This window comes from Scleropages formosus, chromosome 5 (genome assembly GCF_900964775.1).
Source record: "Scleropages formosus chromosome 5, fSclFor1.1, whole genome shotgun sequence".
In the NCBI taxonomy this organism is placed as follows: domain Eukaryota; kingdom Metazoa; phylum Chordata; class Actinopteri; order Osteoglossiformes; family Osteoglossidae; genus Scleropages; species Scleropages formosus.
The window spans coordinates 8068751-8091868 of record NC_041810.1 but is presented as its reverse complement, the minus strand read 5'-3'; the positions used below and the strand labels follow the sequence as shown (position 1 = coordinate 8091868).

The following is a 23118-nucleotide window of genomic DNA, read 5'->3' as shown; positions in this document are numbered from 1 at the left end:
TGCAGACACGTGACTCTTGAGTAGTCAGTCGGTCACATTCCATATAAACAGGTATACGTTACATAAATAGCTGCATATAGAAAATTTGTTCATTGCTTCAAGTTGCTGTTTTCCTTTTAAAGTCTGGACATTGTCGACTAAATTTGTGTTTTTTTTTTTTTGGTAGTTCAAGAAACATTTTGTTAATGATTTTCTTTCCCTTTTTGGATAAGTTGCACACTGAATTGGCACAGTTGCTCAGCAAGTCGTTTTGGCACCTCACAGTGTTCCTGAGTGTTAAGTGTTCCTCACTGATGTGCAGTTCAGGGAACTTCGCAACACTAAACTGCCCGTAGCGTGTGAATGAGTGGATGTGTATGAGTGGCTGCCCTGCGATGGACTAATTTCCCATCCGGGCTGTACCCTCCTTTAGCCTTGCACCTAGTGTTTCCAGGATAGGCTTCAGACCAGCGCCACTCTGATCAGGTCAAGCAGTTAATGAACATCGATGGATGGTTGTACGCTGAGTAAATGTTACATTGATTTGTGATAACATGAGTATATTTTTCCCTTTGGTGCCTTAAAAAATTTTGGATACACACACTGTCTGAAGCTGCTTGTCCCAAGCAGGGTCGCGGCGAGCTGGAGCTCTAACCCAGCAACAAAGGGCATGCACCCAGGATGGGACGCCAGTCTGCCGCATGGCACCCCAAGCAGGACTGGAACCCCAGACCCACTGGAGAGCAGGACCCAGCCAAACCCGCTGCGCCACCGCGCCCTCCTAAATTTTGGGTGGTCATCTTGAATTTATGTCGTTGACATTTAAAGAGGTCAACATAGACTGCACATAGAAAAACCTCATTTTGGTAAGAAGAGAGCAGCACAGTAGGGCAGGAGTTAGCACTTCTGTGTCACAACACATGGGCCTGTAGTGTGTGGCTACCCTGTGACAGACTGGCATCCGGTACAGGGTGTACATGTCATAGCTTAGCACCCAGTGCTTCTAGGATCAGCTTCAGACCCCCACAACCCTCACAGGATAAGTGGTTAATGAAAGTGAGACTGTAAACACACACACACACACACACACACACACACACACACACACACACACACACACACACACACATTTTCAGAACCGCTTGTCCCAGACAGGGTCGCGGGGAACCGGAGCCTACCCGGTAACACAGGGCGTAAGGCCAGAGGAGGAGGGGACACACCCAGGACAGGACACCAGTCCGTCGCAAGGCACCCCAAGCGGGACTTGAATCCCAGACCCACCAGAAAGCAGGACTGTGGTCCAACCCACTGCACCACTGCACCCCCAGACTGTAAACAACAAATAAATAATCTGTGTTCTTTTGAATATGTCCATACATCTCCCAGATATCCTGTTCATTCCTGGAGCAGTAGCAGACACTTTTGAAACTGGATAAGTCCTCTTTGAAACAGCAAAATAATCTTGGTCCTGTTGAGCATCTTATGGAATTTAAGTAGGTAGTGTAGTGGTTACAACCACTGCTTTGCACTCGAATGAAAGATTCAAGTTCAGATCCCACTTCCTGCTGTAGTGCCCTTCATCAAGGCTCCTATCCTTAAGTGTTCCCGCAAAAATGAGCCTGTCGTCAGGTGCCTTTGGGAAAACGTTTGATAAATGGATGACTAACGCTGATGGGTGAGAAACCCTTATGATGTCTAGTTCAGTGGAAGTGTCTCCTCGTCCCGCAGTTCACAGCTAGCGAGTGTTAAACATGCAGAAGTTATTATTTACCTGTTTTGCTCTCAGAACAGAGATGCTGATTCTGGCACTCTTGAATGCTGTAAACAGAGGAAAAGGTGGCTAGATACAGTACTGTCACTGAAAAATATTGCAGTGTAGTTTAAGTAAAGTACTGTGCACTGGCATTATAATGAATAAAATTCTACGCACTGGCATTGTAATTCATTCATTGTTTTTATATCTCAATGAAAGTGCAGTTGGTTATTATGAAGACAGAGTAAAATAGTGGGATTTAGTTGTTAATGAATTTGCATCTTAAACCCTGATGATGATTAGTCTTCAGGTCAGTCTTGTAACTGTTCGTTGCCGTGCCATTAGGACTTACCTCTGCTGGATGTCTTGGAGGAGCCTGGAGCTGCTGCCTTTATAGCCAGGTTTGTGGTTGCTCAGCAAAAAGGACTGCTCTATTTGGTCATGTATTTGACCCTCTGCTTTGGTATGTTTTGCCGTATGGCCTTTGTCACTCGCTGTCACATTATTTTTGTCATATGGTAGCTCCAAGGCATTCTTAAGTTAATTGAAGTAGCTAATATTACTGGCAATATGTTTTCTGTTACATGAAACTGCTAGTGGGATATTGCCGATTATTAATGTCACAGCTTGTTCTGTGTCAGACAGATGACTCTCCTTGCCCAGATAATCTGAACTTTGTATGTAAAAACAGGAAGCTTACCTTATACACACACACACACACACACCTTATACAGTTTCCTGTAAAATTGTAAAACCCCATGACTCTAAAGAATGCCATATGAATCTTCACAGAGGTGTTTTACAAGCTTTTAATTATGGAAAGTGCAGGCATGAATTTTTCAATGGTCTCTGGATAATAAAGGGGCAATAAATATATTTCCAACAGTACACTGACAGCTGATGGATAGACAAAAACTGTGTTTATGAGTGCATGAAAATGTAATAGCAGCAGGATTATTCAAGGTTAGACAATGTTACGATAACATGTTGAGACTAATCCATCTTTGTAATGGAAACTCGCAGCAAGGACAAGTCTGAATTAGCTGTGGAGAAGCACACAGATGTCACTGGTATACTGTTGCAGCACTTTTGCTAGTCTTGCACTTTTTATAAATAGGTAAAATTGGGAGCGACAGTTGTCATTCTATGCACTCTAATGACATTCAACTTTTAACATTCAACTCTCTAAATGGGAAATCCAACATGTTCGGATTGACGTTAATCATACAGCGAAAGAATAGCATCACACAAGGAGCCCCTCAGTTCAGTGGGCTTTCTGTGTGTAGTAAAAGCAATGAATAGCTGTGATTTTTTTTCACTTTCCTTGTACAATTAGTTACCAGAAGAGGTTGATGTTGGACAAAACCAGAACGCAGATATAATGGATGCATATCTGTTTAATGCTACTGATGGAATAATTATTAAATATTATTAATATATTATAATATACTGTATATGAAAATCATATCCTGCGAGCAGACAGAAAAGAAAAAATGTGTGCTCCGCATTTAGACCAGGATTTTCTGGAGTTCCTGGAGGTCCATCCGTATGTTGTCTTCTCTGCCACTTCTGGTAATTATAGTAATTAAAATATTTTCTGCAAGGTAAGGTAGAATAAAATTACAAACCATTAAGGAAATATTAAGAAATGTCACAAAATATGAATAATGTACACAACACAAGAAAATCCCAATTTTCTTTGCACTTGATTATTTCCCTCCAGCTAAAAGCTTGTCTTATCAATCAGTTGACGTATTTCTGACCTCCAGTAATTAGTTGTGCGCCGACTTAAACTGAAATAAGTTCTCTTGTCTGAAGTTTAAAAAAGGAAATGAAATTGATATTCTTTCCCTACTTTGATAATTTAAAGATGATAAATATAACAGAATGAAAACCTTGGCTGTTATTGAAGGAAGAGGATAATACAGACAATACAGGCAATAACTACTGTCTTACTGACTTTTTTAATACTGATGTCATTGTTCACTGCTGTCAGAATAAATGCCAAATAAATAAAGTGCCTCTGTTTAATAATACCATTACTTTTATATTTTAACGTTAATAATCACATAAATTAGTTATGAAGGAATCGTTTAAAACGTATTGGAAACAATGAAGTTGCTGATCCTAAATGTTTTTTCTTTATCTTTGATGTCAAAAAGTCTTGACCACTAATCAAACAACCCGAGATCTACATACAAAACTTGAGTATCTCACACATTATGAAGTATTCTTATGTTCTACTCCAGAAACAAGAAAGCGTTGTGAAGAAAAAGTGTGGATGTCATAAGCAGGTCAGATATTAAATGAGTTTTTGCGCTCAATAAAATGTGATACTTGATATCTTGTTCAAAGCAGTGTGTTCTTATTAGGACTAAACACAAAAATAGCTGCTTGCTCAGCTCTGCTGTGTGACCTTTGCTGTTGTCACTTCATGCTGTAACCTTCATTGTGACGTTTTCATCAACAGCTTTCCTACCAGCTCCCATGAAAATGAAGCTCAGTACCTCTTAATGGGTTTCAAATGCAACGAAAACATCAATGGATTTAGATGAATATCATATTCAGATGTAAGTACGGACAAACCTTGACCCTTAAAAGTTAACCAACCTACAGATTAAATTCAGCATATGATTTAATTGACAAGAATGTATTTTTTATTAATGATTGAGACAGATTTAAGGCAAACATGCATTACTAAATGTAACATTTAGATAAGTCTAAGTAATCTAATATCTAAAAAAGGTATGTTGTTATAACCATGTGATTTAGACTTGACATAATTTTGTAGAAGTGTTTTCACATGTTCTAACTTTTCTCGTGCAGAGCCTGACTGTTAACATGTCTGTTTTATAAGTGCTCCAATGTCATCTTCTTGACTTCTAATTTATTTGCTATACAGTATTAAGATGGGGGTGCGGTGGTGCAGTGGGTTGGACCGCAGTCCTGCTCTCCGGTGGGTCTGGGGTTCGAGTCCCGCTTGGGGTGCCTTGCGACGGACTGGCGTCCCCTCCTGGGTGTGTTCCCTCCCTCTCCGGCCTTACGCCCTGTGTTACCGGGTAGGCTCCGGTTCCCCGTGACCCCCTATGGGACAAGCGGTTCTGATAGTGTGTGTGTGTGTGTGTGTGTGTGTGTGTGTATTAAGATGTCTTTTAAGTCATTTATTATATTCTTGTGTGGAATCTTAATTTGAATATCTCTTTTTTAAGAATACAGAACTGCAGATAGCGTAGATACAATCTGTAGAGATTATCGTCATTGTAATTGTCAGCATCTTATATTCTCTAAATAGAAAATGCAAAAGGGTTTCATTATATTTGAAATACAAAAAATATACGTTGTACATTGGAACAATTCATTTTTGTTTTTTCAAGAGGCCACAGTTCACAATTCTTTAGAGCAACACAAAACGATTTGCAATTATTTACTATTAATTGGAAATAATATTTCACTACAACTCATCCTTCATAACAATTGTTACAAAAAAATAGTTTTTATGACAATTATTTTATGAAGATGAAATATTTCTATGCTCTTTAATCAATAGGTTCTTTAGGATGTACTGGAATCTCTGTTTAACGTATTTAAAGCCCCTCTTTCAAAGTGTTTCTTTTTCATTCCAAAAGAAAGCGCTCCATGCGCTATGCACCGAAATAGGTAATTAACAATAGCTAGCAGGCAGTGATCTTAATAATACAATGTAGAAATTCCTGCTGAGGTTAGGTAAGTATTGCCTTGAATGAAGTCAATGTTTTTGACACTTATTTTGCTGTCACTGTTCTCCAAATGCAACCCACAAGCACTTCCCCATTTATTTAGTTGGGTATTTTTTTAATGGAGCACTTTCTAGGGAAAGTACCTTGCTCAAGGGTATTACAGTAAGAGATGGGTCTTGAATTTGCAACCTCCAAGTCCAGAGGCGGCAGCACGTACTACGATGGCTGCTATCACTGCGCTGCACTGCCCTTTCAAAAAGTCATTTTGTTCTGTATATTAAAACATTCAGAGAAAATTCTCGTGTACCCAATCCTTCAAAGTTAGCCTGCTTTGTTTTCACTGTTTTTGTTACTCTTTTTTGCCATTTAAAAAATTTAAAATACGCCACTTAAAAAAAACTGCGTCTATTCAAGTTCAATTCTATTTCTTCTATAGAGCGCTGTTGTCACACAGTGTGGCACAGAGTGCTGACCAAAGGATCAGGAGACATGACTAAAAGGTTAGCTATACATTAAATTACATTGGATTACTGCGAGAACTATAGTAGGTATTAAACTGTAAAGTAAGCCTACTGGACACAGAGGAGAGGAAAACAAAAAAAAACCAGCAGCAGCTCACCCCTCCTGGACGTTGTAGACAGGAAAAGAGCAGTTGTTGCGAAACAAAATCCCCTTGAGTCTTCATTCGTCTTAAGCAGAGAAAGTTAGAACATGTAATGAAAAAATTAAAAAATCCTACACAGAAGTGGGTGACAAATGTGAGTGAAATACCAAAGTAAGTAAAGGTGCATGTTTCTTTTCCACTGTAGTTGAGTAAAAGTAAAAGATCACTGCTCTGAAATGTTTTTCTGAAAATGCACTGAAATGGAAGTACAGTGAGTCCCCTACTTACAAACTTGTATGGGACCAAGAGTTCGTTTGTCACTTGAAATATCTGACAGCTGAATGTGAAATGCAGTGGGACAGGGGTCCCATTGTCCATTATCACTTCTGTAATTATGTTCTATTCTAACTTTACGTGCACGTACTTGTGTAATTATGTGTGCCAGCAGAAACTAATATCGGGCTACATGACAACTTCAAGAATCCCGTGTCTGCATCGGAATGTTTCTGCGCCTACGTGAATTGCCCTTTAGTTTACTCTAAGGTGTATGTTGCTTTGGAGCTAAATGTCTGCTACATTAATGAATGAATAGATGTAAATGTAAATGTGATGTATTCTGTTGACCCTCTTTATTTTACACTTTGTTGATATAATATTAGCTTTAAATAAATAATGTTTGATTTCTTTTGTATTTTTAATCTATATGCCTTCTTATGAGTATTTGTTGAAAAATGTAAACAAATGAAGCCGAAACAGCTGGTGATTTAGCATTTTTTTATTTCTTCACATTTTACAAGATTCATATTGTATGAGTTCCTGTATTTGTTACAGTTGAGTCTCTCACTCGGCATCATCCTTGGCCTAAAAATGAAGAAATGAAAAAATATGACTTTTTTTATACATCACAGTGAAAATTTTGTCTTTGATTTTGATTGTTACTGCAGTTTTTTGTAAATTCGAAAACAAAATGACCAAACGTATTTTTTAACCCCTCTCTTTGAAAGAACTGTAGTTCACAAAAGGCAAATATCAAGGCAATTTAAAAGTGTACAGCTGTAAAAAATGATTTTTAAGAATGAAATTACCTTGCCGGCATCACGGCTCTTGGCTCTCAGCTTGTTGACCTGAGACTCGGCGATGTCGGCACGTTCCTGAGCTTCCTCCAGCTCGTGCTGTACTTTCCTGTACCTGGACAGGTGGGTGTTGGCCTGCTCCTCCTGTGAAGGAGTCAAACAGCTCGTCAGTGGACACGTTCAACTGTGATTCCTCAAATGAAACAAGTTTACTTTCGGTTTATTTCAATGTCTAAGACCTCAGTTATACATTGTTTGTCAGAAACACAACATCTTACACAGGAAATCAGACTTACAGCTTCCTCGGCCTGCCTCTTGTAGGCCTTTACTTTCAGCTGCAGCTTGTCAACAAGATCCTGCAGTCTGGTTATGTTCTTCTTGTCCTCCTCAGTCTGCAGGCAGTAAAGATGGTTGAATTGAGGTTACGGTGCTTAGCCGTTCTTCACCGTACCGTGTTTTAATAAGCAGCGGTAAAATCTTACCTGGTAGGTGAGCTCCTTGACCCTCCTTTCGTATTTACGGACTCCTTTGATGGCATCGGCTCCACGTCTCTGTTCACCTTCAACCTCACTTTCCAGCTCTCTCACCTTGTAAATGAAAAGGAAAATATTTCATATTTTTCGTCACATTATATTAGTAAACCAGAAAAGTACTGAGAACTTATCTTCCTTTCCTTACAGTTCAAACATTCCGTCAAAGAGCATATTCTTAGTATCTATTATTTACCATCAAACTATCTTACCCTTCCTTCCAGTTTCTGGAGCTGTTTCTTTCCGCCCTTCATGGCCAAACTCTCAGCCTCATCCAGACGATGCTGAAGGTCCTTGACTGTGACCTCCAGGTTCTTCTTCATCCTCTCCAGGTGAGCGCTGGTGTCCTGTTCCTTCTTCAGCTCCTCTGCCATCATTGCTGCCTGAAATTTTAATTACAGTCACAGTAGTTTTAGCTTGATTGTATATTAAATTTTTGATTCTCGCACTTGATTATATGTCATGAGAATAATACTCTTCACTTCAATATGCTTTTATGCTCAAGTATTTTAGCGTGGGGGGGTGTGGTGGCACAACGGGTTTGGCCGGTGCCCACTGTGTGGCAGGTCTGGGGTTCAAGCCCTGCTTGGGGTGCCTTGCAACAGGCTGGCATCACGTCCAGGGTGTTTCCCCTCCCCCTTCAGCCTTGCGGCCTGTGTTTCTGGGATAGGCTCCCAGTCATCGGGACAAGTGGTTGTTTACATTGGTTGGTTGTGATTTTAGTGTTATGAAGAGGTGAAATGAAAAGAAGGAATACTCACATCAGTGATAGCTTTTTTGGCCTTTTCCTCAGCATTCCTTGCTTCTTGGATGGTGTCTTCCACCTCTCCTTGGACTTGGACAAGGTCAGATTCCAGCTTCTTCTTGGTGTTGATGAGGCTTGTGTTCTGAGGTAATAAATATATGTTGAGCGTTGTAAAGATATTTTGCTGAACATCACAATGTCAACTTGAAAGTCACCCTTACCTGGGAGTGCAGCAGACCAACACGCTCACTGGCATCAACCAGCTCCTGCTCGGCCACTTTGCGGCCTCTCTCCGTCTGCTCCAGAGCAGCCCTCAGCTCCTCAATCTCGGCCTGCATCAGGGTGTTCCGTCGTTCCACCATAGCAACCTGCTCCTTCATGTCCTCCTGTCCTCTGATGGCTTCATCAAGGTGCAGCTGGGCATCCTTGGGGAATGAAAAGACATTTTTAAGGAATGACTTCTTATAAAACATACTGTGTTTTCATTGGACCTCACAGAGGTACAATTACAGACATACCTTGAGCTGTCCCTGGACGTTCCTCAGCTGTTTCTGGGCCTCAGCGGCCTGGCGGTTGGCGTGACTGAGCTGGATCTCCATCTCATTGAGATCTCCCTCCATCTTCTTCTTGACTCTCAGAGCATCGTTCCTGCTTCTGACTTCAGCGTCGAGACTGCTCTGCATGGAGTCAATGATTCTCTGACTGTTCCTCTTGATCTGCTCTATCTCCTCATCCTTCTCAGCGAGCTTCCTGTCAATTTCTCCCTTGACCTGGTTGAGCTCCAGTTGGACTCTCAGGATCTTGGCTTCCTCATGCTCCAGTGTACCCTGAATAAATAAATTTAAAAAATAATTACCAAAAACAAGATAAGAAAAAAAAAAGAGAACTCAAAAAGGAAAAATTATTGATTTCATGGAAAAGAAATACAAGAAAACATACTTTGAGTCTTTGTAAGATAAAATACCCCAGTATTAAATTTCTTATATTTGTATGCTTACCTCAGCTTCTTCAAGGGCAGTTTGTATTTCAGTCTTCTCAGTCTCCACTGTCTTTTTAGCCTTCTCCAGCTCATGAATGGTCTTTCCAGTTTCACCAATCTGTTCAGTCAGGTCTGAGATCTCCTCTGCAGGGAAAACAAGAATATTGAAACTTGCTCAAGAGGTCAATTTGGGGCAATAAATGGATTAATTCCAATTGTTCAGTAAAAGAACTGTATTGATTTTAAACATCAGTCAGTCGCACATACAATAAATTGACACTCTTCATTAATATGTAGTAATAAAATGTAAGTACGCTGCAAGTTTTTGTTCTCTCTCTTCATGGTCTCCAGATGGTCCAAGGCTTCTTCGTAGGAGTTCTTCATCTTGAAGAGCTCAGTGCTGAGAGAACGAGCCTCTTTCTGAGCTCCTTCCAGCTCTGCCTGGCCTTCCTCATACTTCTGTTTCCATTCAGCCAGAACCTATAGAAACATTAGCAGTAGAAGGAATGAGAAATATAGAGTGCTTGAAATAACTGTAAAAGCAAAGACAAATGGGGCTACTGTCGGAATTCAAAAATGACAAAGTAGTCCTAGAATAGGATTTAATTTACCTTGTCAAAGTTTCTCTGCTTCTTGTCCAGGTTAGCAGCCAAGGCATTTGCTCTTTCCACGTCAATCATGAGATCCTCCACTTCACCCTGCAGCCTCTGCTTGGTCTTCTCCAGAGAGGCACACTTGGAGTTCACAGCTTCAATAGATTCCTCTGCATCTTGCAGACGCTGGGCAAGCTTTTTCCTTGAGAGAAAGTGATGTGTTCATGTTATTTGTGTCACTCTCACCGATTGTAAAGTGTAGCTATAAAACTAGTGCATTTACTTGGCCTCCTCAAGCTCCTCGGTGCGCTGGATGGCATCGGTTTCATATTTGGTTCTCCACTGAGCCACTTCGCTGTTGGCCTTGGACATTCCACGTTGCAGTTCAGCCTTGGCCTCCTGCTCTTCCTCATACTGCTCACGGAGCAGGTCACAGTCATGGCGGGCTGACTGCAGAGCGTGGGCCAGGGCATTCTTGGCCTAAAAGTCATTAAGGGTGAATAAATATGAGTGAGTAGCTTTTCTTTCATCGTCTTTTCATATTGTTTTTCAAAGCATCCAGCATGTCCGTGGAAGAGAACATTCAACAATATTCCGTTCCGTCACCTTTACTTCCTCTTCAATGTGCCTCTTGAGCTCTTCGATCTGCTGAGTGTAGGCCTGTTTGCCTCTCGTCAGCTGAGAAACTAGAGCTTCCTTCTCTTCCAGTTGGCGACTGAATTCACCTAAACAGATTAAAGAGTGTTACATTCTTTTTATTTTAACGGTGCTTTTTGTTTATGAAGTGCTTTTCAGTTCTACTTACCATTCTCTGTCTGAAGTCTGGCTTTTTGTGCACTAATGTCATTCAGCTGACGAACATTTTCGTCATTCTTGCTCTTGAGTTCACTCATCTGATCTTCAAGGGTCCGGCACATTTTCTCCAAATTAGCCTGTTAAAATGTGTAAAATACTTAATATAGAAGTCTTGCATGTAATCAACTTATGGAAATTGCAATGACACATGTACTCCACATACCTTTGATTTGGCAACAGCCTCCATGTTGCTGGATAGATCGTCGATTTCCATTTTGTATTCACTCTTCTCCTTCTCCAGCTTCTGCTTGACACGCTGAAGGTTGTCGATTTGTTCTCCCAGCTCTGCCACGCTATCGGCCTGCTTCTTGCGAAGAGCGGCAGCAGTGGCTTCGTGCTGTAGGGTGGCCTCCTCAAGATCACGGCGAAGCTTCTGGAACTCAACTTCTCGTTTCTTGTTCATCTCAATCTGAGCAGCAGTTGCCCCACCAGCCTCTTCAAGTCTCTCACTGATCTCTTCAAGTTCCCTGGAGAGATCAGCCCTCTGTTTCTCCACCTTGGCCCTAGCAGCACGTTCAGCTTCAATTTCCTCCTCCAGCTCTTCGATACGAGCCTGGAAGTGCACGATTTTGACAGGTTAGCATGCAAAATTTTTTATTGTCACAAATTGTATTTCAGGACATGAAGAATATACCTGGAGTTCTTTAATCTTCTTCTGTAGTTGAGCACCAAGTGATTGTTCATCCTCAATTTTGCTGAGAAGCTGGCTTGTCTCAAAGTCCTTCCTATAGATATAAATCAGGCGGATTTACGAGGGTTTTGTTCAGGAATGTTTTGATATTTTAAACGTTTTTAACCTTTAAAAATTTCCTTACTTCTTGATCTTCTCCTCTGACTGCTGTTTGTCATTCTCCAGATCCATTATGGATTCCTGGGCCAGTTTCAGGTCTCCCTCGAGCTTCCTCTTGGCTCTCTCAAGGTCCATGCGTAGCTTCTTCTCTTGTTCCAGAGAACCCTCCAGCTGTTACAAAAACAGGAGCTGAATGCTTCTATACCTTCTCACTGCATATGTATAATTAATAACAGTTTTTTGTATATGTTTGGTACTTACATCATCCACTTGTTGCTCAAGTTTGGTCTTGGCTTTGGTCAGAGTATTGACTTTGTCTTCTTCTGCTTGAAGATCATCTAGGGTCTGCTGGTGTGCCTCTTGGAGGGCTTTCTTCTCCTTGGTTAACTTGGCTATGGCCTCATCCTGGGCAGCCATCTCCTCTGTCAAGTTTTTAACCTTAAATGAGGTATTTCAAGTCTTGTTAGATTAAGTATGAATTGGAAAATGAAGTATAAATGAATCATTGCTTAAATGTTAACCTTGTTTTCTGTAGCATGTTTCTCCTTCTCCACTTTAGCCAAGGTCAGCTCTAAGTCATCAATGTCCTTCTTCAGCTCAGAACATTCATCCTCTAGTTTCCTCTTCTTGGCTGTCAGCTCAGCATTGATTTCCTCCTCGTCCTCCAGCCTTTCAGTGGTCTCTTTGAGTTTTGCTTCAAGCTGGATCTTACTTTTTATGAGGCCTTCACATCTTTCCTCCGCATCTGAGAGATTTTCCACTTCCTGAATAGAATATTAAGTTGAAAGACTTTTTATTCTGAATGTGCAGCAATAAGTGCTTTTAAGTCTATTTGCATGATTAACCTGATGAAAAAATCAACACAGATTCTGTGGGCAACACTGCTGACTGCATCCGAATGCTTTCATACCGCTTGCACTTGAAGCTGCAGGTCATTCTTCTCTTGCAGCAGAGAAACCATTTTCTCCTCAAGCTCCTTCTTCTTAGCCAGAGCTTTAGCTAGTTCCTCCTTGGTCTTTTCAAACTCCTCCTTCATGTTGGCCATTTCCTTCTCAGTCTCTGCACTCTTCAGAAGAGGCTTGATCTTGAAGTACAGCTTCATCCATGGCCAGTGTTTCACATTCATGAATGAGCGGATGTTGTACTGGATAGAATAAATGGACTCTCTGTTTAAAAATGAAAGTAAAAATACATTTACATTATTTAGGAGTCTGGCATGATTAGTGTAATTTTTGGAAAAGGTGGAATGTCTCTTTTTTGAAATTTATTTTGTTACTATTTGTTTTAAGGGGGTAGCTGATAGTGTGGTTTTTAGAAATGCTGCCTTTGGCTCTAAAAGTTGCTAGTTACTGCTTTCAGTCCCTAGAACATGTGAACACAGGTTGACTACAAATTGAAATTTAAGGAAATCACACACAGAGTCTGAACTGCTTGTCCCATACGGTGTCACAGGGAACCGGAGCCTAACCCGGCAACACAGGGCATAGGGCCGGAGGGGGAAGGGACACACCCAGCACAGGATGCCAGTCTGTCGCAAGGCACCCCAAGCGGGACTCGAATCCCAGACCCACCGGAGAGCAGCACCCAGTCCATCCCACTGCACCACTGCACCACCACGCACCCCATTAGGAAATCAGTAAGTGAAAAAATTTAAATGAATAAACTGGAAAATGTATGTTTTGACTAGGTGTGACTCATCTGCTTATAACAGAATAATTGGATTCTCGTTTATGCTGATTTTCCACTTTTCTTATTGTTTTTTTTTTTTTTTATGTGCAGGTCATACCTTCTCTCCATCATCTTCACAAACTCCCTCCTCATGACGTAACCTCGGCACAATGCCTGAGTCATGGTGACCAAAGTTGCCAACTTTTCATCTCTCATCTCCTCCAGCTGGCCCAGCAGACCAGCTTTGAAGAACACCTACCAGCAGGTAAGGTACATGTCACTCAAAGTCAATCATTACACTAAATACTGTATGTAAGACACGAGTCAGACAGTCAGTGTATACTTGGGTAAGGAAGTCTCATCACTGGCTCACCTTGGTGTGTCCAAACTTGTACTGAGTGTGGTCCACATCAATTGACCCCAAGAGTTTCTCTGAAGCCTTCTTGTTGTCAATGAACTGTCCCTCAGGGATGACACTGGCATTCAGTACTTTGTATCTGTGTTAAAGTGGATATCAATAGTAGATCACTGGTGTTAAAATGCTAAGTCACATTCAGGTTACTGTACAAACATTTTTAGTGGATTTTTATTCAGCACCAACTGTTCTGTATGTTATGCATCGGAAAGTTTCCTCTTCCAACAGTAGATTTTTTTTCCTTTAAACATTACCTTTGCTTGAAGTCACCATAGAGGATTCTGCTGGGGAATCCCTTTCTGCAGATCCTGATACCCTCCAGCACACCGTTACACCTGAGCTGGTGGATGACCAGGAAGTTCTCCATAAGGCCTATAAAATATTGTTAGCAATTTACATGTAAAATAAGTGGAACATTGTAATATAAATCATTTTATTATATAGTCAGTTACAACTACCAGTGCTGCACATACCTGGTGTCTTTGACTCATTAGGAATTAAACAGCGGACAAAGTGAGGGTGAGTGCTTCTCAGGTTGGTCATCAGCTTGCCCAAATTCTCCTGTAGGATGGGAAGATTTTTTGTATTGAATTAAATACTTTCAACATATACATTTACGGGTAAAACAATGAAAATGTGACGTATTTAAAATATGAGCATGATTAAATTGTGTTTACCCTGAAGAGAGCAGACACAGTCTGGAATGAACCACCCTTCTTCTTGCCACCCTTCTTGCCGCCACCTGCCTCTGCACCAGTAAAGTAAAGCGGTGTATTGTATTCAACTGGTCTTATGTGGAAAGATTTTTTTATACGACATCATTACATGACATTTTATGAACAACAGTTCCATTTAGAATTTCATCAGGTGCATTTTTAATGAATGATACCAGTCATCTTCAATCAAAATATAAGCATTTACCTTCTGATCCAGCATGAGAAGCATACAGGAAGGCCAGCAGTTTGACTGAGGACTTCTGGTAGAGCTGCACTACAGAGTCGTTCAGGGGGTCCTTGTTCTTGTCCAGCCAGCCGACGATGTTGTAGTCCACTGTGCCGGCATAGTGCACCAGGGAGAAGTGGGCCTCTGGTTTGCCTTTGACAGGTTTGGGTTTCTGGAAGCAATTAGTTTTGCCAAGATGTTGGTCGTACAGCTTGTTCTTGAAGGTTGTGTCTGAAGCCTTAGGGAACATGCACTCCTCTTCAAGGATGGAGAAGATGCCCATTGGCTGTCGAACAGAGAAACATAGAAACGTTTACTTAAAGCTTTACGAGGAGTGACAACATGGGATTTCTTCCATAGCTGTTGAAGGCCATGTCACGTACCTTCTCAATAAGCTCAATGCAGGCAGCCAAGTCCATACCAAAGTCAATGAACTCCCACTCAATCCCCTCTTTCTTGTACTCCTCTTGTTCCAGAACAAACATGTGGTGGTTGAAGAACTGTTGCAGTTTCTCGTTGGTGAAGTTGATGCACAGCTGTTCCAAGCTGTTGAACTGATAATGTCAAAGAAAAAGACTTTCTGATTACAGCAGACTTTACCATGACAGAGAAAATCAGTGATGATATTTTTAGTGAGTGCTTTTATATATTATGAATTACAGTTTTACACATTTGTACGGCGGGGTATTTTACTAAAGGTACTGAGATCAAGCACCTTTCTTAAGGTCACTCTCTCAGGGTCTCTACTGACATTTGACCTGGGGGGAATTCTTGACCACAGTAAAATGCACTCACGTCAAAGATCTCAAATCCAGCAATGTCCAGGACGCCAATGAAGAACTGTCTCGGCTGCTTTGTGTCCAACATCTCATTGATGCGCACCACCATCCACAAGAACATTTTCTCATAGACAGATTTGCAGAGAGCCATGACAGCGTTGTTGACCTGATTGTGCAAAATGGAACAGAAGGTTTTTCCATAGTCTTTCAAGTCTGAATATTTGTTGTTTGTTTTACATTATATTGAACATATCAGTGTGTGCACAGCTACATAGATCATGGTGAATATACAGGATATTCTCTACCTGAGGTACAGTCTGCCCCTTGGTGACAAACTCATTTCCGACCTTCACTCTGGGGTAGCAGAGAGCTTTCAGCATGTCAGCTGAGTTCAGGCCCAGAAGGTAGGCGATTTTATCTGCCACTGAATTACAAAGAACATGTGTTTGCTTTTGCTCTTAAATTCTAGGTGGATTTCTGTTTGGTCTGGGTTATTTTGTTATTTACCCTCAGTGCCATCAGGCTCAGCCTGCTCCTCTCGCTGCTTCTGCTTGAACTTCATGTTCCCATGATGCATCACTGCACCAGTCAGTTTGTAAATGCCTATCTTCTCGTCAGCACTGAAGCCCAAGATGTCAATGGCAGTCTAGGTGATTCAAAACACATCACTTTACAAGCTGTGCATTGATAAAAGACAGTATAGAAAGCCCTTCAGTTGTAGATCTACTTACATCTGTGGCAATGAACTCTTCCACATCATTGATACTTTTCACAGTGATCTCGCCTTGGCTGATCATGGGGTAGTCGTAGGGGTTGGTGGTGATGAGAAGTGCCTCTGTAGAGATTTTCAAAAGGAACATTGAAACATTAAAGGGTCTACGTTGGAGACACATAAGAAGTGATTTCCATTTCACATGGAAGACCTACCGAGCAGCTCTGGTTTGTGGCCAGTCATAAGCTGATAGAAGATGTGGTAGCTTCTCTCAGCTGACAGCTGGAAAGTTACTCTTGACTTTTCCAGCAGATCTGTTGGTAGGAATCAGATTTTGTTTTACATTTATTTTGCTGGTATCTCTGGATAAATGACTGGCAAAGAAAATATGGGATAAAAAGACTCACAAGTTTCAATATCAGCGGAAGCCAGTTTTCCTGTGGTTCCGAAATGGATTCTGATGAATTTACCCTAGATGTTAATTGAAAGTAGAGGGTGTTATAGAGTAATACTGTTTTATATTGTAAAGTACTCTGTATATTGACGCAGCAGGTAGTTTTAATGTTTCTCAACTTACGAAGCGAGAGGAGTTGTCATTCCTCACAGTCTTGGCGTTACCATATGCCTCCAGCAGCGGGTTCGCCGCAATGATTTGATCTTCCAGAGAACCCTGAGAGAAGATATTGCAGTATTCATAATTTTGTCATAGCACATAAGTCTGTGTTATAGATGTAGTTTAACTGTCTCTGACCTGCATTTTTCCAGCCACAGGCTCCACTTTCTTTTGTCCAGAAACTGCGATTGTCGCAAAGTACTGGATGACACGTTTGGTGTTGACAGTCTTTCCTGCACCAGATTCTCCACTGAGGATGGATAGAATATATAGAAATTAATGTCGTGTGCAATACATATATTGCCTTGGTTTAATACTAGCTCAACAGTCACACATTAAGATATTTGTCTAAAGCAACAGTATCGATAATGCATGAATGGAGTTCCTTCACGCCAGTGTAAACTGGGCAGTCATGTGCTGACTGACAGAAATGAACTGATATTTTAGTTATTTGTTGTTTATCCCCAATATTTTAATTTTGTTCTTCAAATATTAAATCAGTTATTGATACATATACTTACGTAATCAGGACTGACTGGTTTTCACGATCTGTAAGAAAAAGTAGGGCATGTTTCCTTCAAATGTTTCATAAACAGATAAGGAATAGTTGAATATTGTACACTACTCTTAATGTACGTGAAATGTGGTAATGCACTTTATTTTATATTCTTCTTACCTGTGAGCATGAACTGATAGGCATTATCAGAGATGGAGAAGATATGTGGAGGAGCCTCAACTCTCTTCTTGCCTCTGTAGGCATTTACAACAACAGGATCGTACACTGGGAGCCACTTGTAGGGGTTCACAGTGACGCAGAACAGCCCAGAGTAGGTCTGGAAAAGAACAAATGGACAGTTATTCTCTTCGGTATTACTCTTTAATATATGCATTGATTGTTTTGAATTTATCAAAGAACTCACGTAGATCATCCATGCTGCATAACGCTCTTTGAGGTTGTACAGCACAGCAGGTTCATTGAGGTGGGTCATCATGGCCATGTCCTCAATTTTGTCAAACTTTGGAGGGTTCCTGGGGTGGATGTCATCCTCCTTAACAGTTAGTGTCTGTGAAAAGGCAACATTGTGAAATATCACAAAGAGGTTATCACTTCCTTCAATAGTTAAAATACTTCCTTTCTTTATCTTGGAGGTCTGATTTATTAGAAGATGGATTCTCTTGTTGAACTATTTCTTTTGCGAGCATTAAATTGCATAATGCTTCTCATGCAGAGGAAATTACAAGGGAATGAGTTTTACCCTTGGTTCCAAACACTTTACCATGCTACATAGAAGTCCTCTGAGTTGCGTGTTTTACGGTTTTACTTACTTGCCCGTCATCAGCCTTAACGGTTGCTTTGCCACCCTCTTTGCTCACGAGTGTACCTTTGACGTACATCTCTTTGGGTTCAACCACAAAATAGGCTGTTTTGGCGTCAAAGGGCTTGTTCTGGGCTTCAATCCTCTCTCTCTCTGGCTTCCGGAGGAAAACGGCCGCCGGGCCAAAACACTCCATCTCCGCGTCCGTGCTCATGGTGGCTCTTCAGCAACTATAGAGAAGATGCGTTCTGAATATCTCAATATAAAATATGTTGCATTTAGACACACTGAAAAGTAACATTATTGCTTCTGCTTCTCTTTTAAGAAAAGGATCAATAGAAGTCAAAGTATGAATATCATTTTTTGACTTAGCTAATTGGTGGAGGATATACAGGCTTCCTTCACACAACAAGCAAAACTGGTTCCTGAAAGTTTGCTCGTCGAGTGAATACTCTCAAAAATAACTGTTCAGTACTATTTATTTAAATGGGAAAATAATGTTTGCCTGATCCATAGAAGGTTAACCAATTTTTTTTTTTACCCAACATGCAAAGTTCAATATTTACTGACACAGACTATGTGCAATTTAGAGTCTCCAGTTTGCCTAAAACACATGTGTTAGGAGTATGGCAGAAAACACACAAGTATGGGAAAAATATATAAACTCTATTCTAACTCTGAGCCAGTTTTAAACCCATTTTTGAACCCGTACCTCAAGTACTTTGAGGAACCAGTTCTGTCTTCTCTACCAGTATGCTGCCAAAAACATTCAAAATGCACAGGACAAGATGTTACACCCTATGCAAATATTACAACTGTACAGAAGGACACAGTCCAACCAACTTCACCATGAAGCCGGAGAGAAAAACATCCAGCATTGCCATCGTACACCTCCACGACTCGAGACCAAGCGGCTTAATCTCCTCTCCAACCACATCAACCACAGGGTGCTGACATAATTATTTAATTCAGGTTGTGGACACCTCCTCTCAGGTGGGCACCTCCCTTGGCCCGTGTTTTGTTGAATTAGGCCCACGACACCTTAGGAAAGCTCAACAGTGCAGTCTGATGTTCCAGACGCAACCTTCTCCACACACATTAGATGCCTTTCACCCACAACAAATGCCGCAACTCCACAAACCTAACCATCCCTACCAAACAATGCCACACCATACTTAATTGTTATGTCATTTTCAAAATATCAATGCAGTTTAGACATTTAATTGTGTAATTCTGAATATAATGGGCACTGATTGTTTGTAACCAGCAGTCAGCAACTTTCAGTCATACAGGACATGAAAAAGTCATTATTTACCTGCGTGGATGCCAAGAGAGAAGGATTGTAGTTGCTGGAACTTGATGCTGTAGAATAAACTTATGGTTAATCGTAGTGATTTATTTGAGAAGGTTGCATAGCGCTTTGGCATTGCTCGATGTTAAAAAAAATTTTGGAGTAAACCTTTTACAAAATTATCTTTTTTAATTTTGAGAAGCGGCAGGGTAAGTTACTGCTTTGTTCATTACTATCATTAAAGATGTCATGATGTATTACATTTATAATGATACTACTGAAGATGTATTACACCTGAAGCACCTCTTGCCCTGGAAGTACAAGCCCATGTCACACTACTGTTCACTCACCTGTTGAGTAGGTGCCAGTGAGTCCTCAGAGGGTTGTGGAGCTACAGGTTTTATAGACGTCTTTCTGATAGCTCAGCAAAAGCAGCCTGCTCTATTTGGGCATGCTTTTAGGCCCTTTAACAAGACAACCCATGCATATGTCTGTAACACTTGTGCTTATTTTTACCCTGGCATAAACGACGGGCATATATAGTAAATATTTACACATATGTAAATTACACATATGCAAATAGAATTTTAAAATGATTCTAGAAATACCCTTTACCGGCTGAACAGCGCTACATATTTTGTCTTGATTTTAAAGCCTTACACCTCTATTTTTACTCATTCAAAGCTTAATGTTGAGATTAATCAGGCTGAGTTCTGGATTTTGACAGGATGTTTCCATAATTAGCAAATAATGTGGAATACTGGACTCAATAGTTATAGAATTTTTAGCAACCAGCAATATATTGTACATTATAAATATCTCTCATCTTCAGAGTCTTCAGAAATTTTGAAACGGTAAATGTGTGAGTGATTGAATTAAGGTGCTACAGTTTTATGGAGCACCAGTCTTTTTAATAGACTTTTAATAGAGTTCATATTGCAGAATCTGCAGTGTAGCTGTGGAGAAGCATGCAGATGCCACTGGTGTACTGTTGCAGTGCTTGTGCTAGTCTTGCATTTTTAAAAATAAGTAAAATTGAAAGTAGCAGCTGTCAATTTATTCACTGGTGACAGACAGTTTCAGGACAACAAATTTTAAAGTTACCTTTGTATCTTCAGTGATTGTGATTTGCATTATTTATTTATTTATTTATTGTTCATTCAGTATTATCTCATTCTATATTTTATTTGCCCATTTTACCTCACCTTACTGCACTCTTGTACTCATTATTCCTGAATGAAAGTGTTGCAGAGCTCGTAATGAATCATGAATCTTTTCAATGCTTTTAGTGCTTCATCCTCTACTGTAGAAATGTCACTCACACCTTTGAAAGATCCATCTTCCAAAATGAATCGTTCCTGTGGTGCATTTAGTTGACACCATTCTTAGTTATTTATATTGTCTTTTGCGGTCTCCTTGGGATCTGCAAATTATCCTCTTTAAATTCACTGGCATCGTTGACCATAAGACACGTTAAACATTTTGTCGACAATATTCAAATAATTCATGCTAAACACTAAGGTGTGAGAGACAAGGGGCATCTTGACGAGATGATGGTCCTGCGTGAGTGCAGTTGAAACGAATCGCTCCTTTTAGCGGATGGTGACTGGGAGTAGCAGAGCAGCCCAATTCAGCTGTGGAGGAGTTCTCACATACCACTGGTGTAAGGTTGCAGATGTTTTAGCATAAGCCTCTGATTTATTTCATTGGCTGGAAAATAATGACAGCTGATATTTTGTGTGCATGCTATAAGGATCAGTCAACATACAGACATAAATTGACTCCATGTGAGATTGATACCTGGGAGGGGGGTGCAGGGAGCTAGAGTCCCACCCCTTTATGTCATATCACTCAAGGTGAGTCCAGTAGCATGTGCCCTTGACATGACAGAAGTTGCTGGCCAGAGGTGAGTGTTACTGGTCTCCACTAAGTTTGTCATTTTATCAGAGAAAAACGTGAAACTTGATTTTATTACTTGATTTATTGCTTGCTGTAGTGACTAAACAATTGTATTTGTTGTAATGTTGACTATCATAATATTGCCATCAGGTGAAATACCACTTATTTAGTACAGCATTTTTACATAATAGCAGAGACGGTTGTATCTTACCAGATTTCATCCTTGCTTGTGTGGAAATCATAACTGTAAAAATCAAGCCTAGGTAAGAATATATCCATTTCTTGACATGACGGTTTGTCTGCCTTCATTTGGTGGTGCTTTTGATGAAGCTGTGGTGAGAAAGAGCAAGAAGAGCATGTGTGTGATATTGTTTTATTGTCCGTTCCCTTGTACTTTATGAAGGATCCTCATCCAGTACACCTGCTTCTAGCCTGTTGCTGGAGCTTGGGTTGTTTACATTTAATTATGAAAAACTATATTTATCTAAGATTATGTGCTACTGAGGGAGACATGGTGGTCCAGCAGGTGGTGTTGCCTCACAGGGCTTGTGCTGCTTGGGCATAGGTTCAAATCCATCTCAGTTTGTGTGGAGTTTGCTGGTTCTCCCTGTGTCTGCTCTAGGTGCTCTGGTTTTCTCTCACAGTTCGTACCCATGCCTCACGGGTAAATTGGTGACTCTGCATTGTCTCTAAAGTATAACTCTCTGTTTGTTTGTGTGTGTGTGTGTGTGTGGGGCTACCCTGTGTGTGTGTGTGTGGACTGGTGTCCCATGTAGCGTGAACCCCTCCTAGCCTAGTGCCCACTGGTTGCAGCAGCGGCTTCAGTCTGCGACAGGGACAAATGGTTCATGAAAGTCAGGGAGTGTATGTTACTGCATGTGTTTGTAGATTTTTTCGTGTCTTTTTTGCTACTGAGCTTGATCTGCAAAACAAGCTGTGTATGGGGATGAGAAAGCTCTACCTGTTTTGAAGCTCTTTGTTCCCCAGGTGTGGCAGCGTCACTGGCCTTACCTGATGATGTGTGTTTTGCTCCATTCAGCACTTCCTTTAACACACTTCACTTGTCTCTTACGTATAATGGATTTATGCTACAAAACTGCAAATGTGCTTTTGTGTGACAAAGCTCACATGTAGTTGCTCAGGTATTAGTGGCACTGGAGGTTTAGGAAGTCCAACTAACTTGTGAGCTAAATTTGCCAAATGACTTTTCAAATATTCCTACATGAATATGGCAACTACATCACCAGGGATCAGATTATACCTTTTAAATCTAAGATACTCAGCAACTCAGCTGTTTTTCCACTTGAAAGATGATATGATAGTGACGAAAGTGGACTGGACTGTAAAAACTGGCTTACATCATTGCATATGTGACACATGACACATTCCAAAAAGTCTCATTATTTTCTAGTGGAGGTGTCATATGTAATCCTAGCTTAAACATACAAATTTAGCTATTTGACGATGTATAATTTCTGTTTGTTGTGAACTTCCTACATTCAAATAAGTGCAATCTAAACCATTTCCGCTAAAAGATTTAAGGATTACATGAATTTCACTGGGGGTGCGGTGGCGCAGTGGCGCAGTGGGTTGGACCGGGTCCTGCTCTCTGGTGGGTCTGGGGTTCGAGTCCCGTTTGGGGTGCCTTGCGACGGACCGGCATCCCGTCCTGGGTGTGTCCCCTCCCCCTCCGGCCTTACGCCCTGTGTTGCCGGGTTAGGCTCCGGTTCCCCACGACCCCGTATGGGACAAGCGGTTCGGAAAATGTGTGTGTGAATTTCACCAAAACCTATTTATGCAAATAAAACCATTAGAAAAGGTCTTGCTTGTAGCAAAAATGTTTTTCTATCTTTATGATTAGATAAA

At 40.8% G+C, this 23118-nt stretch overlaps 1 protein-coding gene across 1 annotated transcript; it reads right to left on the bottom strand.

The window, feature by feature from the left end:
* Positions 1-7050: 7050 nt before the first annotated feature.
* On the bottom strand, positions 7051-18291 carry LOC108933817 (myosin heavy chain, fast skeletal muscle). The gene is made up of 38 exons (XM_029252093.1): positions 18073-18291; positions 17667-17810; positions 17423-17579; positions 17268-17295; positions 16885-16996; positions 16711-16803; positions 16541-16604; positions 16349-16447; positions 16153-16256; positions 15929-16067; positions 15727-15845; positions 15438-15587; positions 15026-15196; positions 14622-14928; positions 14378-14448; positions 14174-14261; positions 13955-14072; positions 13659-13782; positions 13404-13540; positions 12528-12783; positions 12139-12381; positions 11879-12055; positions 11643-11788; positions 11462-11552; positions 10991-11380; positions 10778-10904; positions 10579-10697; positions 10256-10452; positions 9991-10174; positions 9694-9859; positions 9399-9523; positions 8919-9227; positions 8622-8825; positions 8417-8542; positions 7868-8038; positions 7608-7712; positions 7422-7517; positions 7051-7269 (listed from the first exon to the last, which is right to left on the bottom strand). The coding sequence occupies exons 1-38, from the start codon at positions 18274-18276 to the stop codon at positions 7066-7068; spliced, it is 5865 nt and encodes a 1954-aa protein (XP_029107926.1). The 5' UTR covers positions 18277-18291; the 3' UTR covers positions 7051-7065.
* Between the last annotated feature and the right edge of the window lie 4827 nt (positions 18292-23118).

Excerpts from the sequence above, each read along its gene's own strand:
- LOC108933817 (XM_029252093.1), bottom strand. The coding sequence starts at position 18,276 with ATGAGCACGGACGCGGAGATGGAGTGTTTTGGCCCGGCGGCCGTTTTC. Across the intron at positions 15,197-15,437 it reads CTGGATTTGAGATCTTTGAC|TTCAACAGCTTGGAACAGCT; the intron begins GTGAGTGCATTT and ends TGACATTATCAG. Across the intron at positions 11,553-11,642 it reads TCAGAGGAGAAGATCAAGAA|GAAGGACTTTGAGACAAGCC; the intron begins GTAAGGAAATTT and ends TTATATCTATAG.